Here is an 18,359-nt window from a genome sequence, read left to right on the forward strand (position 1 = left end):
TTAGACTAGGCCCTTCACTGTGCTTTTCTCTTCTCATCCAGGGGTACCATCGACCTCGGCACTATATCGCAACTCAAGGTAAGAGCCCTTGCCTTACATGGGGGGAGTGGAAAAAGCTTCCACCAGCCAAGACATTACATAGGAGCAGGGCTGGAGAGGCTCCAGAGGTCTTTAGGTTGCCCATTTGTTTGTTTGGGAAGGAAGGAGGTGACAGGTTCAGCAGTGGAAGTGGGGGAGAGACGTAAGGGAGAAAGGAGGGAGGTGTCACTGGGAAATGGTCAAGAGAGATGGGCCCTGGACCAAAAGCATTGGCTCCAGGCACATGCCATCAATATCCACCATCCCCAACTGGAGCTGACGGTGCCTTATCTCCTCGATGGCTGAACACCTAGAAGAAACAGGAGGCCGACTCCCCTAGAAAGCAGCTTACTAGGGTGTTATCAGAAGATCTAAGAATTACTCTCCCTCTCAAAGTGTTCTGGGAGGAAATCCTGTGGGCGATTACATATGTGGGCAATGACGTATATAAAGATACCTACCCTTCATAGTGTTATCTGCTAGGAAAACAAGTGAAAAATCTCCAGTGCCCAGCAATTGTTAGATTGGTTAAAGTGTGATACTTCTATATTATGGAAAATTATGCAGCTATGAAAAATTTCATGGTGAGAATTTTTAAGGGCATGGAGAAATGCCTGTAGTAGATACAATGCTTCTTATAATAAATACATACAAATATAATTATATAGAGAAATGGCATTCCAAATTTTGTATCAAAAGGATGTATTACTCTTGTAATTTTAAAAACGTTGAAGGCCCAGGACATTAAAAGAGAAATTTCCAAGGAAATTGCTTTGGACGCTCAGATCCTATCTCCCATTTCTTTTTCCCTTTTTGTCCTGCTTTCTGCCCAGGCTCCAGTCAGATGCATTTGTCAAGCTGAGAATTGGGCCTCTTCGGTTTGTGTCCTCAGCATCTGACTCCTGGTGGCTCCTCTGCCCTCTCACCTCACTCTCACCTCAATTTCCTTCCCATCTCTCACTGAGGATCTATAGCCCAATTTTTGAAAATTCCCTTCAGCTATGTTATTTACCCCGAATACAAGATGGTGGGTTGGTAGGAAAGTGGAGCCTCTGGGAGGAATCTGAGCAGGGGGACAGTGAAGAGGAGACGCTGCGGGCATGCAGACCCTGCACGTCGGAGGTGGCTGTTCTCATGCCCCAGTCTCAGCTACTTGGGTGTCCGACAGGGAAGCCTGACCTCACTGTGATTCACCCACCCAGAGCCTTCACTGAGCAGCCGTGAGGGACAAGCCTCTTGTCTGTTTCCTGGCAGTTTCAGCCTTTGACCCTGTCCCGTCCTCTGTTGGCAGGTCCCATGCAGGAGACTGTAAAGGACTTCTGGAGAATGATCTGGCAGGAGAACTCGGCCAGCATCGTCATGGTCACAAACCTCGTGGAAGTGGGCAGGGTAAGCCCCTCCCACGGTGCCTAGATAGGGGATGCTGGCTGGCGAGCCACTGCCCAGCATCTCTGTTCCAAGCGCCTCTCGTTCCGCATTTCACCCTCATGGCCCCTACGAGGGAGAAACCCTCCCTCCTGTTCACACTCGAGGAATGAAGGTCTCTACCCTTCAAACCCCACCCCCACCCCTTTCTCCACCCTCACGCTCTGCTGATGCTGTCATCTCGTAGACTGAGGAAATCACAGCCATCAGATGTGAACTCTCATCTTCACACTGCAAAGCTGCATTCTACTAGTATCTACAACCATCTTCTCGTTCTTCCCCTCTATTATTGGGCTAGACCACAAGACCTGCCTGTTTCTGTTGACCTTCAATGGTAGACAGTTGGCTCTTTCTTACGGCCCAGCCTCATATGATAAAAGAAATGACTCTCGCCCTTTCAAAGGCAATCCTAGTGCCCCGAATCGCAGACTCCGCTCAAAAATTTCTCATCCTTCCCCTCTCACTTGGGAAGTAATTTTTTCCCATTGCTAGATCATTTTCCTCAGCATACAAACATCCTGAGTACCTTCCCCCTTAAAAATGGAAAACAAGCAAACAAAACTGCTTCCTCTTGTCCCTACTTTTCCGCCCAACTCTGAAGACCCCCACACAGGTTCTGCTTCTTCACTTCCGTTCTCTTCCACCCCCTCCATCCCAGCATCAGGCGGTGTCTGCAGCATCCCTCATGTCGACACATCCACGGCCATCTCTCTCTTCTCCTGGCACTCGGTCTCAGCAGCATCTGACCCTCTGTTCCTCGAAACTTTGACATGCTTCAGGGTCCAGACCTAGCTCTCTTACTCTGTTCATCTTGACTCTCTCCTCTGTGCTCCTTAGCGACCCCTAAGGCTTAAAAATGGGACTGCACTGTGGTGTGGGTGGACTGCTGGGTTTAAAGGCAGGGTGCACAGACGCTAGAATTAAGAATGTCTCTTTACTTATCACATGCGCTAACTAAAGAGTGCGCAGGTAAGTTTTTGTTTTGGAAAGAAGCAGATAATCCAGTAAAATTAAAGGAGTCCCAGCCTCCAAGATAATGGGCAGGGGGAGGATCTGGGCTGTCAGTTGTAATTCACGGTTGTGGATATCTCATGGCCTAATAGGAGTTTAGGGCTGGAAGAGACTTTGTTCTTGAGCCCACTCTTATTGAGTCCATTCCCCAGTTTTACAGATGAGGGAACAGAGTCCAAGGGGGGGGGGTAACTGCCATAAAGTCATTGAGACAGAACCTAGCCACTGTCTCTTGACTATTGACTCTCATTCTAGAGGTCATGATCAAGACCACTCCCCAGTGACTCTGGCCCAGGGAGCAGCTACTGTGGACCACACATCCAGCCCAGGATTTAAGAATTCGGAGGCACATTCTAGCCTGTTCTACAGATGTCCCCGCTGGAGACAGATTTCCTTGATTATGAGTCTAATTTGACTGGGGGAAGGGACAGGAGAGCCATCTCTTCATGGAGTTCCGAGAAGGAGCCAAGTTCTCTGCCAGACACGGGATATGCATTGTGTCACTTTATCCTCCCAGCAGTCGTCCGGGATGATGTTCCTGGTCATTATTCAGAGGGCCTGGCTTTGCATCCTGGCTCCCCCACCCTTACTGACAGTTGATCCTGAGCAATTTTCTTAGGTTCCCTCTGCTTCTGATTCCTCATCTGTAAAACAAATAGGGCCAATAATAATATCTACTTCATCAGAGTATGGTGACCAGTCATTAATCTGTGTAAAGCATTCATAGAAGACTTAGACAGCAGGGCTAGAGGGAGTAAAAGCCGTTAGACATGTCAGCTACCATTCATCACAGGAAGCTGAGGCTCAGAGAGGTCTCAGGACTTCCTGGAAGCTGCACAGCTACACAGTGTTAGAACAGACAGTGCATGCATTTGCCTCCACACCCTGTGGCACTGAACCAGCATTTCCCTAAGTGGGTTCCATGGGCTGCTAGTCTGCAGGATGCTTAGCTAGCAGAGGGTTCCATGGTTAAATACGTTTGGGAAATGCTGTGGACGCTTCGCCCCTTTCAGAGAAATTGCAAAGATGTTAGCGTTAGCACATTCAAGCAGCTGAGCAGTCCTGTAGCAAAAGCGGCCTATTTAACTTTGTTTAATCCAGCATTTCCCAAACTCATTTGACCACAAAACCTGTTTTTGTTTGTTTTTGTTTCTTTTTTTCTTTTTTTTTTTTTTTACCTAACACCTATCAGCACCCAGCGGGACACACTGTGGGAAATGCCACTCTGGGCCGCGCGGCGTCCCCTGGAATGGTAATACTTTTGTTCTTTTAAGGGGAAAACCATCTCTTTCTCCTCCGGCGGCATGCGACTCACAGCCAGGTGTGGGAGTCGCTTGTTCACAGCGTCTGCACCCACGCGCGGGGCAGAGCGCAGTGGCAAATGTCTTCCTTCAGAGCCCAGCACCTTCCTTCCTTTGCCCAGCCACGAGCCTTTCTCCTTAAGGCCCACAAGCCGCACCTCATAGTTTTAACGTCCCTCTCCCAGCTACGTCCGCTTCCACCTCTGCACTGTTTCCCACCTTTTATTCTCATCTGTGCTGATATTACTCAGCTGCCCCAGCCTATTGCAGAAAGAGGACTCTGCCAAAGGCAGAAAACTGGCCATGTGACCTTGGACGAGTCACCAAACCTCCCAGTTTGAGTGTGATGCTCACCTGTATCATGGGGAGGGCTCACCCAGATCTAGTTGATCTCTTAGTGTGATCATGGGTTTGAAAAGTACCAGGAACTCTGCCAAGGAAGGTACCCCGTTTATTCCCCACACCTCCGGCTCTTCCAGGAGCCAGCCTGTCCCTGTGCATTTTGCCCCTCCCCAGCCCTCCTGCCCAGCTGGGAGGGCCTCCCTGGTGGCTCAGTTGGTAAGGAATCTGCCTGCAATGCAGGAGACAGGTTCGATCCCTGGTCAGGAAGATCCCCTGGAGAAGGGCATAGCAACCAACTCCAGTATTCTTGCCTGGAAAATCCCATGGACAGAGGAGCCTGGCAGGCTACAGTCCATGGGATCACAAAGAGTCGGACATGACTGAGCAACTTAACAGTTTCACTTGGCCAGCTGGGAACCCCTTGACTGCAAGTCCACTGAGGTCGCCCTTGAGTTTGTTAGGACGGGAAGGCCCGATGAGACGGCCACTCATACTTGGTATCCGCTCACTCGTACTGTCCCTGTCTTTTCCTACAGGTGAAGTGTGTGCGCTACTGGCCTGATGACACGGAGGTCTACGGAGACATCAAAGTCACCCTGATCGAAACAGAGCCCCTGGCGGAGTACATCATCCGCACCTTCACCGTCCAGAAGGTGAGCGGCCCTGCGGCTGTGCACAGCCTGCCCCCCACGCCAGCCAGCTTGTTTGCTCATTCAGGACTCGTGGTGACCGAGGGGCTGCTCTGCCCCCATCCTGTACTGGGCACCAGGGGGAGATCAGGAGTCAGCATAGACGTGGACCCTGCTCCAGAGGACCTCACCCCTAGCAGGGAGGACAAATGGAATTCACTAGATTAAGGGATAGAATAAGGACATGCAGTGATAAAAGTCACAGAGGAAACATGCCAAGGGGGGAACCAGAAATCCACGGGAGGATGACGTGGCCAGAGAGGGCTTCCTGAAGGAGAAGGCATTTAAGCAGGCAGTGAAGGGCGAGAACGCCAGCCAAGGGAAGAGCAGGAGGAGTGTCATCCCAGGCAGGGGGAGACTCACGCAGAGTCTGGAGGGGAAAGAAAACCTTGACATGTTCTGGACCTGTGATTCTCAACTGGGGATAACTCCGTCCCACCAGTGTCTGGAGTCATTTTAGTTGTCAAAACCATAGTTGCCATTTTATAAAATCACCAATATTGATGACCCAAGTGGCCACAGGACTGAGGATGCAAAAGCATTGGGATGTCAATGCTTTGAGAACTGTACACTAAGCCTAACTGCACTGCAGATCCACGAAGGTAAACCATCATCCTGGTTTGCCCTGGGACCACCCTGGCGTTAGCATTGAAAGTCCCATACCCTGGGAAACCCCTCAGCCCTGGGCAAACTGACCAAGTCACTTAGTTACTGAATGCCAGCTGCCCATCGCCTGCTCCCAAGGGGCATGGCTCCTGTATAACTGAGGGCAACTCTGTGAAGCAGGGGTAACTGTGAGCTGTTCACAGCCAAGGTCAAGGGAGCTGGGGATGGGTACACTGGCCCAGGAAAGAGCATCTTGGTGGGCCAGCCCCCTGACTCACCCCACCATACCCATCCTCCACTAGCAGCTGCCGTGATCCTCTCCAAGTGCCCGTCTGGTGATGCCCTTCCCCTTCTGTGCTGCCACCTGGGAATCCTCCCCACGGCTCCCCAGTGCCTCTGGGATTAGGTCCGACTAAGGCTCCCCAGTGCCTCTAGGATAAAGTCTGGAGGTCTTAAAGTGGAATACACAGCCTTTCAGGATCAAACCCCCGCCCAGCTTCCCATTCCCTAGACCCCGCTGCCCATCATTGCCTGTCTTCCACTCTCCTCTGGAGCTGCTCTGGGATGTTTGTGATTCCGTTCATGTACTAGCCTAAGTCCTGTCCCTGGACCTTTGCCCCAGCTGCTTCTTTGCCTCAGAATCCCTCCATCTCTTCACTGTGTATCACTCAGGCCTCAGTGTATCATAACATTAGGAGGACAGACTGTGGAGCCAGACAGCCAGGCTTTAGATTGTAACTTTACAGCTTACTGGTTGTGCAACCTTGGACACATTCCTTAACCTTGCTTTAGCCCCACTTTCCTCATCCCTAAAATAGGGATGATGATATGAGGATTAAATGAATGAATACGTTGAACTCATCAGAAAAATAACAGGCACATAGTTGATGCTTCATAAACATCAGCCATATATTTTCACTGTTAATATGTTTCAAGACTCAGGCACCCCTTCCTTCAGGAAGCCTTCTCTGATTTCTCCTCTCCCTAATGGGGTTACACACTCCTTTCTGTACTTCAATGGAATTAAAGGTCCACTTTGGGGCCTGTCTCCCCCATTACAACATGCTCTGTTCCAGGGACAGGGACTATGGTTTTATTTCCACCTTCCTAGTGCCTAACATAAGGCTGGGCACAGATAACCCACGCTGACTATCTTGGAAAAATGAACCATCAAATACCCTTCCTATTCAGTGCCTCTAATATCTGCAGGAGATTGCTAAGTAGAGAGAGGCAGTTAGGGGGCATTTGACCAGACTAGTGAGAACCACCCTGTAGCCTGAAGCAGGAGGGGATGACCGCATGAGGCCCCACTGTCCCCATCAGCCAGAGAAGTTCTGCTTTCCTTTGTTTCATATTTTATCATCCCCAATAAGAATCTAGTTCATAAAGAAGTCTGCCTTTCTGACTTTGAAAGTCATGGAGACTGTGGTAGACAAGACTGGAGAACTGAAGAACACAAGTCCTCTGACACCGAAAGGCCTCATGTTCCCCAGGAAACAGCTTGAACATGGAGTCAAAGGCTGCCCTCTTTCTGAATCTGTCCTGCTGAATACAAGTCCCATAAAGCATTTATCAAAAGAGGGTCCTGTGGGCAAACAGCGTGGTGTTATCAGAGCCCTTGGGAACTCAGTGTGTGCATCAGCACAGCTCAGACCCTGAGAAGTCCTGCAGGGCTGACCTGGAGCGGTCAGTTTACCATATGTACTCCCCGAATTCCCAGACGTGGCAGACGTGGAATCCCTGCAACAACTATCATCCCTCAGAGGGCCTTGTCCTCCCTGACAGCAGGGAGGCTGGATGTGGCTACTCGTGGCGTTGGGGCTCACTGTGGGTGCTGCGGAGGGCAGAGAGCAGGGCAGCAGCTGGAGGAACAGGGGCCCATTCTCTCCTCAGAAAGGCTACCACGAGATCCGGGAGCTCCGGCTCTTCCACTTCACCAGCTGGCCCGACCACGGCGTCCCCTGCTACGCCACCGGCCTCCTGGGCTTCGTCCGCCAGGTCAAGTTCCTCAACCCCCCGGAAGCCGGGCCCATAGTGGTCCATTGCAGGTGAGTGAAAGCCCCCCCAAGCAAGGACGCCTCTGCCACTCTGCTGTCTCGGCAAGGGGGTGCTCCAGTGGCCTTTATTCTTTGCTTTAAGTGTACCCTGCCTGTGTCCCCTCTGCCCAGCCCTTTCTGCTGAGACCAGGGTCCTGAGGTCTAAACAACCACAGTAATAGTAGCAGTAGCCGCTTGTCTCATTATTGCTGTTGCCCTGAGGGCACGGCCTTGGCTCTGACAGCATCTGCTCCACGTGCACTTCACCCACGTCACTTCATTTACTTCTCACCCAGCCTTGAGAGGTGGCCTTGTTATCATTTCCATTTTACAGATGAGAAAACCAAGGCACTGAGAAGGTAGATGCTTTGTTTGGGTCGCACAGGTATGAAATGGCAGAACCAGGGTATTAAACACGATTTTCCCCCAGATGCTCCCCCTCAGCCCCTTGGTATGGTTTGGGGTGCCCCCTGGAAGTATGCTTTTCTTCATTTCTGTTATTTTAAAAATCAGTTACTGGCCTACAGGATCCTTCATAGAGAGAAAATGGACAGTGTCAGGTTTTACCTTATTATGGAAAAGGGATATTTTCAGCTCTGACCCAGAAAGTCACATTGGGAATGACAGGCACGTCTGAGAATCCTCCTGGATGGAGATGCAGCGTCGTGTCAAGGGCATCCGGAGTCAGAGGAGGGCAGATGTCCGGACCTGAAGGCCGGCGTGCTCACTCCCTCCCTCCCAGCGCCTCTTTTCCAGTGTGACCTTGGACCCAGTCCATCTTTACAGACCCTGCGTGCTCTTAATTGTGTGCAGGTTACTTCTGCCCTAACAGCACCCACGCCACTCAAGGTCTGGAGCCGGATCAAGGAGAGGCGCTATGGGCTACAGCTGCCTCAGAGCCCCTTTCTCAGGCAGTGTTCGTGTGCCTTTATCACAACAGCAGAGTGTGAATCAGAAACCCCGTTTCGCAGATGAGGCCACTGAGGATTAGGAAGGCATACTGATCACCCTCTGGACCCGAAGCATTCTGCATATATCTCTGCTTTACATCTCATGACAATCCAAGGGCGGTAAAATGTTCACCCTCAATGGCTGGATGGCATCATTGACTCAATGGACATGAATTTGAGCAAGCTCCGGAAGACGGTGAAGGACGGGGAGGCCTGGCGTGCTGCAGTCCATGGGGTCACAAACAGTTGGACACGACTGGTCACCTGAACAAGTCCCGTATCCCAGAGAGCAGCCAGAGCAGAGGCACCAGGAAGAAAGGGAGACAGTGGCAACTGTTTATCAGGCCCTCTTTGCATGATGCCACATGTCTGTGTCTCCATAGCAACCCACCCTGTCACACCTGAGCAGGTGGTACCCAGTCCCAAGGCTGTCCTGACGATTAGATGGGTTGGCCAACATATAGCTTGTGGGCTTCCCTGGTGGCTCAGATGGTAAAAAATCTGCCTACAGTACAGGAGACCTAGGTTCGATCCCTGGGTTGGGAAGATCCCCTGGAGAAGGAAATGGCCACCCACTCCAGTATACTTGCCTGGAGAATTCCATGGACAGAGGAGCCTGGTGGGCTACAGTCCACAAGGTCACAAAGAGTCGAACACAACTGAGCGACTAACACACACTGAGTGGTACATTATGTACCTAAGAGAATTCCAGACATATAGTAAGCACTTAAAAATATTACTCTTCTCTGCATCTCCATGCTGTCCCCTCCCCAGACTATTAGCCCTTCAGGGAAAGAATCATGTCTGACTCATCTTTGCATCTCTGCTCGTGAGCCCAGCATCCAGTGCTCAATAAATATTTGTTGACTAGAAGTAGCAACCACTTATGAGAAATGGCTGTGTAGCCAGGCACAGGGTGAAGCAATTTGCACGCATTGTGCTTTTTCAACATAATTTCATGCAATTTACATGTATTATGCTATTAACGCCATTATTATCAGCCTCGTTCTATGGATGAGGGTATTGAAACCCAGAGAGATTAAGTCATTTACTCAAGGTCACACAGCTAGTAAGTGGTCAAGTCAGGATTTGATCCGAAGGGTCTGACCCCAAAGAGTAAGCGCTTAATTGCTATGTGAAGCTGAAATGAACAGATCAGTCCTCCCAAGCACCCCGTAGGAAGGAGTGTTACATGTGAGAAAACTAAGGCTCATAGAAACCAGGCAGCCTGTTCAAAAGAGAGAGCTGAGGCTCAGTTTAGTCACTTGCTCAGGGTCTCCCGCCAACACTGGGATTCTGTCTGAATCCCAGACAGAGCGTTCTGTCTGACCTGTGCAGCATACTGCCTGTCTGCAGGGTCCTCAAGGACAGAGCTAGCCCCACCCTAGAGTCCCTAACGCAGACCCCTGTACTCTCTTGCAGTGCTGGAGCCGGAAGGACCGGCTGCTTCATCGCCATCGACACCATGCTCGACATGGCCGAGAACGAAGGGGTGGTGGACATCTTCAACTGCGTGCGTGAGCTCCGGGCCCAGAGGGTCAACCTGGTGCAGACGGAGGTGAGTCCCAGGGCGGAGGCTGGCCTGGCCACCTACAGCCCTGGCCAAGGAGGAGCCAGGGCTGGAGGCATCCTACAGAAAGAGACCTGGGCATGGGAGAAACGGGAGGGGCCGGATACGTGGCTGGCTATGGTGAGAACGTCACAGAAGCCAGGACAACCCTGCCAGCCTGAGGTCCCCCAGGTCGAGGACTCCCACCAGTGAGGAAGGTGCTGGCGGTCCCATCTCTGAGGGCATCTAAGCAATGACTGAATGGCAAGTTTCAGGCATTCTCTGAATAGGGTCCCTGCCTTGGGTGAAGGAGAAGAGAGAGAAGGAAAGGCTGGCATTGACTGAATGCTTACTGTGTGCTGAGTATCACATGAGGCCGTGCAGGAATGGCTCACTCGGTAAAGTTACTGAGTTCCTGAGCCAGGCTCCAGGGACTCCAAGAGAGAGAACACACAACCCCTGCCCGCAAGGGAGAGGCGGGCCTCCAGGGGTACCTGATGGAGAGCCCCAGATATGAGGGACAGGGAAGGGGTTCATCTTTATTGCCAAGCTCCTACTTTGTGCCAGGCATCACCCCAGGGTATTCTTTCTGCTCCTTACAACAACCCTAAGGGGTAGCTCCTGCTAGTACCCCCATTTTATAGATGAAGAAACTGAGAAACGGTGTCCCCAAAGCTTCACATAGCCACATAGTGGTAGGACTTGGGACCCGGTGACCCCAAGGCCCATGTGCTTTCCCCTGAACCGCACCGTCTCCCTAGGAAGCCTTTTCTGCCAACCCTACTCCTGGCAGCCCTGGTCTCCCCATATTCTGGTTCTAATGCAGCTGTAGGTGCCCAGGCGGCAGAGCTGGGGCAGATAGCTGCATCCATCGTCAGCCTGCAGGGAGAAATCCCCCCACGGCCCTGGGTCTGGCCGGTCACCACTGGCTCTGCGGGCAGTCTCCTCACTTACAGGCTGTTAGACCCTAGGACCCTGCTGCGGGCTCCGAGCCAGCTCCCACAGGCCAGCTGCAGGCTTCTTGGCGAGGCTGCTTTATCTGCCCCGAGGTTCGTGCACTTGGAAGGCAGTCCACTGCCTGGCCTTAGACACATCACGGCCTCTGCTATCAGGTGGAGGAGACAGACGTTCTAATAAAAGCATCATGTTGCCTCTGGTAAACATTTCAGATGAAGAGATGGGCCATTCCTGCAGAAGAATCACTCAACAAATGTTTGTTAGGGGCCTGGAAGTAACAGCACCAGCTTCTGCCTGGTGGGCTTGGAGCAGACTCTTCCGAGGGAATGAAACCTTGAAGGCGTAGAGAAGGGGGATGGTGTCCAGGAGGATTGGGGCAGGTGCAAAGAGCTGGGCTGGCAGAGGGGGGTGACCCGCGCTTCCAGAGCAGAGCCTGAGGCCAAGAGTGGAGCGCCAGTGGTTTACCTGGGGGCCGATCCCAAGGCTTCTGGGTCAGCAAGTGGGGAACTGAAAGACAAGCTCTTTAACACTGTGAAAGTATTTTACAAGGTGTTTGACCCTGTGGACAGCTGGAGCCCAGTCCTGCTGGGGGAACTATGAGATGGTGAGGAGCAGCTCTTCAGGTCTCCCATCCAAGAGACAGGGAACGCAGGCATTCACCCCCAAGTCTCCACCTGGCATTGCTTGAGGCCTCCTTCCCAGGGCAGGAACTGTTCAGGCCTGCTGGCTTGTCCTGCACACACAGCCCAGGTGTGCCCTCCAGGGCCAGAAATAAAGGCCCTCAGCATGAACCTTGGAGGATTTGCAGTGAGCAGCCTTCAGTAGGGAGAGGTGAAAGGATGGGCCACGGGCTGGACACAATTAGCCCCTTTCCAGAAGTTTCTAATTTTAAACAGGGACTCTTACACAGGGAGCAAAACTCAGCGCAGCTCAGAGAGCTACCAGGAAACACAGTCCTTGGCCCTTTAGGTCGTCGGGCAGAAAACAGTGATTCTGCAGCATGAGTCACGCCCACCCCTGAGAGGCGCAGGGCGGACTGTGGACAGCAAGCTCCAGGCCCCACTTCTCCCCCAGTACCCTGACTCTGCCCGCTCCACCCGGCAGGAACAGTATGTGTTCGTGCATGACGCCATCCTGGAAGCGTGTCTCTGCGGCAACACGGCCATCCCGGTGTGCGAGTTCCGCTCCCTCTATTACAACATCAGCAGGCTGGACCCCCAGACCAACTCCAGCCAGATCAAAGACGAGTTTCAGGTACGAGCACATCCCAGGCTCCGTGACCCAGCCAGCTTCAGTGCCGCTGAGCGCAGTCCCGGGACTTTCCTTGCAGGAACAGCTGTGTCTGTATCCTTCCAGTGTCTGCAGCCGAGAAGGAATTTCAGAACAGAAAATGCACAGCCATGAGCAGCTACTCCCCGGCCGGTCACTCAGTGGCTGCTGACACCTGGTTATTGTTTTCTTTCTTTTCTTTTCTTTTTTTTTTTTTTTGGTTTTTTACTTAAAAAAACACTGTGTTCTGGAACTAAGGTCTTACTTAGCTCTAGTCCAGGCTGGGTGGAGACACGCAGGTGTGAATTTCATGCTCTTTCATCCCTGGAAGGACTTAGGTTGTCTCAATATTTCTGTACAATTGGAACGTGTCCTCGATCCTCACAATTCAACACTGGGGTCTCAAGACGAGTGGCGTCAGCTTCACCTGGGAGCTTGTTCGAGACGCAGAATCTTGGGTCCCATCCGGGCCGACTAAACGAGAGTGTGTGATTTACCAGTATCTCTGGGTGATTCAGATGCACATTAAACTTTGCAAAGCGTCACCCGAGGGCGCAGCTCAGGCAGAGCAGATGCCCCTTGGAGCCCAGGATGGTGACGGCTTCGGGCTGGAGGCCTGCACTTCACGGAGTGAGGCGAAACCAGAGCCCAGCCCGTTGTCCCGAGGTCAGGGTCAGGGTCGGGTCTGGGCAACAGGAGCTGAGACCAGGCCGGGGGAAGAGGGACACTTCGGGACTAAAGGGGCCAAAGCGGGTCCCTGGTTCCGTGGGCAGATCCCCCAGCCTGGCCAGCGTCTAGGGCTGCTTCCAACAAGTAGACTCGGTTGATTGCAAGTAGAGTCTGAGCACTGATGGGGAAGGGTGGGGCGCTCAGAGCCCTGGTGTTGCCCAGAGCATCCAGTCTGTTGGTTGGGGCCGTTCAGTTCTGGTCCCACACTTGCCGGACTTACTCTGCCAAACACAAGCCCTGAAATTTTGTACACATGCTGGAGCTCCCTCCCAGGGGGTCCCTCACCCATCCTGGGCAACTCATCTAAGCATCCTTCCATTCTCACACATTCTGTCTCAGGGGCATGCTGGCAAAATCCCTCCCCTCAGTCTGTGACACTCCAAGTGAGGCTTAAAAGTCATTATGGGATTCCCTACTCCCACGCCCCACCTTGTGACCTCTGTTTCACGCAGGATGGCTGAGAGGAGTAACTTAGGCCAAATGATGGGCAGGTGTTCAGAGACTGGGTCTGAGCCCCCACAAGGGTATGCCATCCCTGCAATTTTGGCCCTGCGGAGGCATGCCCCAGCCCCTGGCAGAGGCTCTCAGCCCCCGGGGCCCAGATCAGCCAGGAGGAGAAGACAGAACATCACCACGGACGAGAACAGTCCTGGGAAAGGGTCTGGAGGGCAGGCTTGGAGGATCGATGGAGGGAGGTCAGGCTGAGTTTGTTCAAGGGAGACTGTCTAAGCCATGGCTGCCGATCTGCTTTGCACCCCTCAGACCCTCAACATTGTGACTCCTCGTGTCCGGCCTGAGGACTGCAGCATCGGACTGCTGCCCCGGAACCATGATAAGAATCGGAGCATGGACGTCCTGCCTCTGGACCGCTGCCTGCCCTTCCTCATCTCGGTGGATGGAGAATCCAGCAACTACATCAACGCCGCACTGATGGACGTAAGCTGAGCCCTGCCGGGGAAAGCTCCTGGCTGGCATTCCTGGGAAAAGCTTCTTCCTGAGGGGGAGGCAACTGCGGCCTGGGAGGATGGGCCCTGACTCCTCCTCCACCCCCCACCTCGACTCCAGTCAGCCTCTCCTTCTGATCTTGTTGGTCCCAAAGACATTTCTCCCCCTGAAGGCTCTGGTACAAATCTGTATCTAAGCGCTGTGCTTTTAACTGCTTTGCATTTATAAAGATCCTGGAAAGAATAGATCAGAAGCTTAAAGTGAGTCCCATGACAGGACAGTGAGGCCACAGACCTGACCAGTCCCCCTTCCTGCTACCTACAAGCCGACTTGGCAGCCTGAAGCTCAGGAAACATTCTGCACGCCAGCCAGGTTCCTAGTGTTCTGTTAGCGGCCCTGCCTCCTGCTTTCTCAGCGTCAAGTCCCAGAAGGTCTGGTTTGGGATGAGGGGTCGTGTTCCTCCCGCAGTGGGTCTGTGCTCCTGACTCGAACACACCTCTCCTGGGTCCTCCAGCGACTTCCGGTTGTCACCCCTCCAGTTCTGGGTATAGAGATGTTTGCAGCAGGAAGGAAGCATGTATCATCTGGTCTCATCCACACACTTTCCAGCAAAGGAAACAGGCCAGAGAGAGAGAGACTCGCTCAAAGACTCGCAGAGCACTAGTCGCAAAGCCAGAACCTAGGACTCCTATCTTACATTTTAGAATTTGTTCTTTGAGCCTCCCCTCAGTTTGCTTGATCCAGTAAGACACAGACATCTTGCCTCCCAAGATTCCAGACCAAGAACAACATAAGCCTTCCAGGCCCTTCTCCTCATCTATGCCTGAAATAGATGTCCATCCAGCCCACATGAACCTCCATCTTACTTAGAACAGGAAGGAACATGGGGTACTTTCTCCTGAGGTCAAGGCCAACCAACTCTCTGATCCCCTGATTCTCTGGAACTTTCTCCCCAAGCATCCTAAGTGTTGGAAGCAGAGGGATGACTAGAAGTCAGTGCCTATCTCAGCTCTGGGGGGCCTTCCCCAGCCTGTGCCCACAGGGTGCCCAAGTCCTCCATGGAAACCTGGCTCTGGGTCCAGAAGCAGGGAGTCTTGCTTGCTCAATCAGATAAAACAGGTGGATGTGGAGGCAAGACCTCTGGCTTTAGCTTGGAGTCTTCCGAGATCAGTTATGCATGTGTGTGTGAGCGTGTGTGCGCGTGTGTGTGCGTGTGCGCACACGCATGTGCAGATGTGTGCACATGAGGTGAGAGATGGGGTCGGGGGTGCACCCACACCTCCAAGCTCTTCCCAGCTTTGTCTCCCACTTGTCCCAACTCCCCCTCCCTGCCTTCCTCTTCCAAGGATCAAGCACGCTCCTGGCCTCTGCTTAGTAGGTTAGATGCTGCCTGGAGTCAAATGCCTTCTGCCAGGCTCTGATGCTGATTGTATTCTCTTTGTCCACAGGGCATTTCTCTTGTGAGCCATCACTGGGGTCTTTGCCTTTCTTACAGGGAAAAAAAAAAAAGTCCTTATCTGTATTCCAGCACAGTCTGTGCATTATCTGGTAACCATGGCAGCTTTGCTCCTAGCAGAAAAATATGAAGTCCTCTGGGTTAATTTTTAATGTTTCCCCTGGTAAAGGATGATGTTATCCATGAAATGGATTGCCGGCTGATCCCCGAAACCCGGCAGGAGCACGGATCTCGAACATATTTTCAGATAAGGCTTTGTCAGGCGTGCTGGCCTAATAGAGCATTTATCACAGAGACAGGGAGAAAGGAAAGAAAACTAACATTCACTGAGTGTTGGGCAGCACGTCAGACCCTGGACATAGACTGTCTCGTCCTGTATTTGGGTATGATTGTCCCCGTCTTTCCATGGTCAGAGAATGAGGTAGTGAAGATCAGAGAATTTCCATGACTATCTGCAGGTCAGCTAGTTCAGAAAGGGTGGAGCCAGGGGTCTGAACCCCAAGACTTTTGACTCTCAAAGCCTAGATTCTTTCTCCTGTCTCGAAATGTCTGCAGACCAGCTGTCTGCAGCTGGAGCCTGGCTTTGGGGGAAACTCTGTATTCATTTCTCTAGATTCGGTTCTCCTAGACCCACTGGTAGGAGAAAGCCCTTGGCGACAAGACCCCATAGTGCATCTATGGCGTCCACAATTTCAAGGCATTTTCTTTGCTCCCAGGACACCAGGAGACGACAGAACAATAGAAAGTGCTTTAAGTTTCCTATTTGGCAGAGGTTTTTGCCAGAGATTTTTCCCTGGTTGCAATGTGCAAACTCTTCCCCTCACCATCCTCCTGCTGGTTTGTAACTCCACTGAAAACAGGCACAAACCATGGTTCAAGAAAGCTTGCTGAGAATATGGGTTACTTCTCAGGTTCTACAAACCATCAACCAAGCAGACACACTCCCCAATCTTTTCAAACACCTTCTTACAGATACTGCAATAACTAGCACCCAGGTAACGCTTCAGATGTAGTCCAGACTCACCCAGTCCGTTTTCTCTGGGCCTCAGTTCCCCAGACATAACCCAGGACTGAGTCTTTTCAGTTGTTTCTGGACCTGTACCAGGCATCTAGTGTGTTGGCCTCGATACTAAAGCCAAGGATGAAGAACCAAGTGAGGGATGTTTCCGCCCACCGGCGGGCTCATAGCTGGCTCATCGCTGCTCTTTTCATCTGCATATCTTTTCAGCCTGCACCACAGTCATGACTTTGGAGTTATGAATCTCATCTTCCAGTTGAAGAACCTGAGATCTGGAGCGATCTAATAGCTTGCCAGTGCACAGCACTGATTTTAAAAAGTCACTCTATAAATGCTCTTGAATGAATGCATGGCTGGCTAGATACACGGATGAATGGGTGGTTTATAATGTGCAACTGGCAAAGCTGGGTTTGAACCTGGTCTGCCTGATTCTAAAACCTGGGTACCTTCACTGCCCCATTGGCTCACAGGACACCATGCCCACCTTCCGCCAGGCCACCTCAGCCCTCATTCAAGCCTTGGGCAGAAGTGAACCTCTTGAACCATAAGCCTCTTCAGGAGGCTCTCTGGACTGAGCCACGCTCCCCTCCCAGGGGCACAAAATATCCCTTTTATCCCAGGAAGTGTTTTGGCCAGCAGAGCAAATATGCATCCAGGATCTTTCATATTGTAATGGTGATTCTTTGCTGAGCTCTAAGACATAAATAATTTATTTGGAAAATCCCCCTCCCGAGTGACACCTTGCCAATGAAATGTCTGAGTTGGGAGGAGAATGAGTTCATTACGAGAAGGTCCCCTTTGCCACCAGGGCACCCAGAGATAAGAACGGGCGGGGGCTTTGTGTCATCTCTCTGGCAGACTCAGGGGCCTCTGGCAGCCTCCTGGGCTGCTTCCTCGTCAGAACATTGCTGACGGGTGTATATTTCACAAGGCCTGTGTCATTCTTTTCAGAGCCACAAGCAGCCTGCCGCCTTCGTGGTCACGCAACACCCTCTCCCCAACACTGTGGCAGACTTCTGGAGGCTGGTGTTCGATTATAACTGCTCCTCTGTGGTGATGCTGAATGAGCTGGATACTGCCCAGGTAAGAGAATGCCTGGCCCAGGCCGGGGTGCTCAGGCGTGTTAGGGCAGCCGTGCCCAAGGATTGGAGGGACAGCCCTCTGCTGCCTCTGCCCAACCCAGGTGCCCTCCAGTGGGCTCTGTCTGGCAGGGAGCACCAAGCCAGTCTGCTCAACTTCTGGCAGACACTGGGGATCCCCTGCCAGCGCCCCCCAGTTCCAGCAGTGACTTCCCCTGTCTATGGGCTTTGTCCAGCCCCCAAGCTTCCCAGGACCAGACTCTTGTTCCACCCTCCTCTGTGCTGGTGAGAGCCTTGCTCCAAATCACGCAGAGCGCAGAGAAGGCTACCCCCTCCCCCAGCTCTGAGCACCTCCAGGCCTGCAGACTGACTCCTGGCCGCAGTCGACCACTCCCCTGCTCTCTGACGCAGCCTAACAAAGCCTGGGGCTTGAACCATGGACCCTTTGCCCCTAGTCACCTCACCGAGGCCTGGCTTTGTCCTGGGTGAGCCTTGTGTCCCAGCAGCCTCTGGGCCTTAGCTCCTCTGCGTGTATGTCAGCTGCAAGCACCGTGTGCCTCCAGCATATATCCACACTTGGGACGTCAGACACAGGTCGGGGGGCAGCTTCTGGGGCTCACACCCCAATGGCAGGGCAGCCATTTCTGGGTGGAGGGGGTGATGATGGCCTTTGAGGGTTTTCAAAAGCAATCCCATCCCCTTACTCTTGTCTCGAAGGAGCCCAGAGTAACTCAGAGGGCTCCCTATAAGCACTCGCCTTGGGCAGGCCTGGTGTGGGGAGAGGGTAAAAATGGGCCTGCGCTGTGGTCTCAGCCCTCCAGGAGCTCACAGTCCCGCCGCAGAGTCAGAGGAGCAAACTGTCCCCCCGCCATGTGGCAGCGGTCTAATAGAGGTCAGCCGCCTAGTGCCTTGCTGGCTG

At 52.6% G+C, this 18,359-nt stretch overlaps 1 protein-coding gene across 1 annotated transcript in view; it reads left to right on the top strand.

Annotated features, from left to right (window-relative positions):
- The window catches only part of LOC120869436 (receptor-type tyrosine-protein phosphatase T), a 400,388-nt gene that overhangs the window by 352,287 nt on the left and 29,742 nt on the right, over positions 1-18,359 (top strand). The window contains exons 12-19 of the mRNA XM_040248753.1: positions 42-78; positions 1,370-1,467; positions 4,694-4,810; positions 7,346-7,500; positions 9,861-9,996; positions 12,049-12,198; positions 13,705-13,878; positions 17,313-17,444. Of these exons, the coding sequence (XP_040104687.1) occupies positions 42-78; positions 1,370-1,467; positions 4,694-4,810; positions 7,346-7,500; positions 9,861-9,996; positions 12,049-12,198; positions 13,705-13,878; positions 17,313-17,444 (999 nt within the window). The remainder of the gene's footprint in view (positions 1-41; positions 79-1,369; positions 1,468-4,693; positions 4,811-7,345; positions 7,501-9,860; positions 9,997-12,048; positions 12,199-13,704; positions 13,879-17,312; positions 17,445-18,359) is intronic.

This window comes from Oryx dammah, unplaced genomic scaffold, assembly GCF_014754425.2.
Source record: "Oryx dammah isolate SB20612 unplaced genomic scaffold, SCBI_Odam_1.1 HiC_scaffold_10, whole genome shotgun sequence".
NCBI lineage: Eukaryota > Metazoa > Chordata > Mammalia > Artiodactyla > Bovidae > Oryx > Oryx dammah.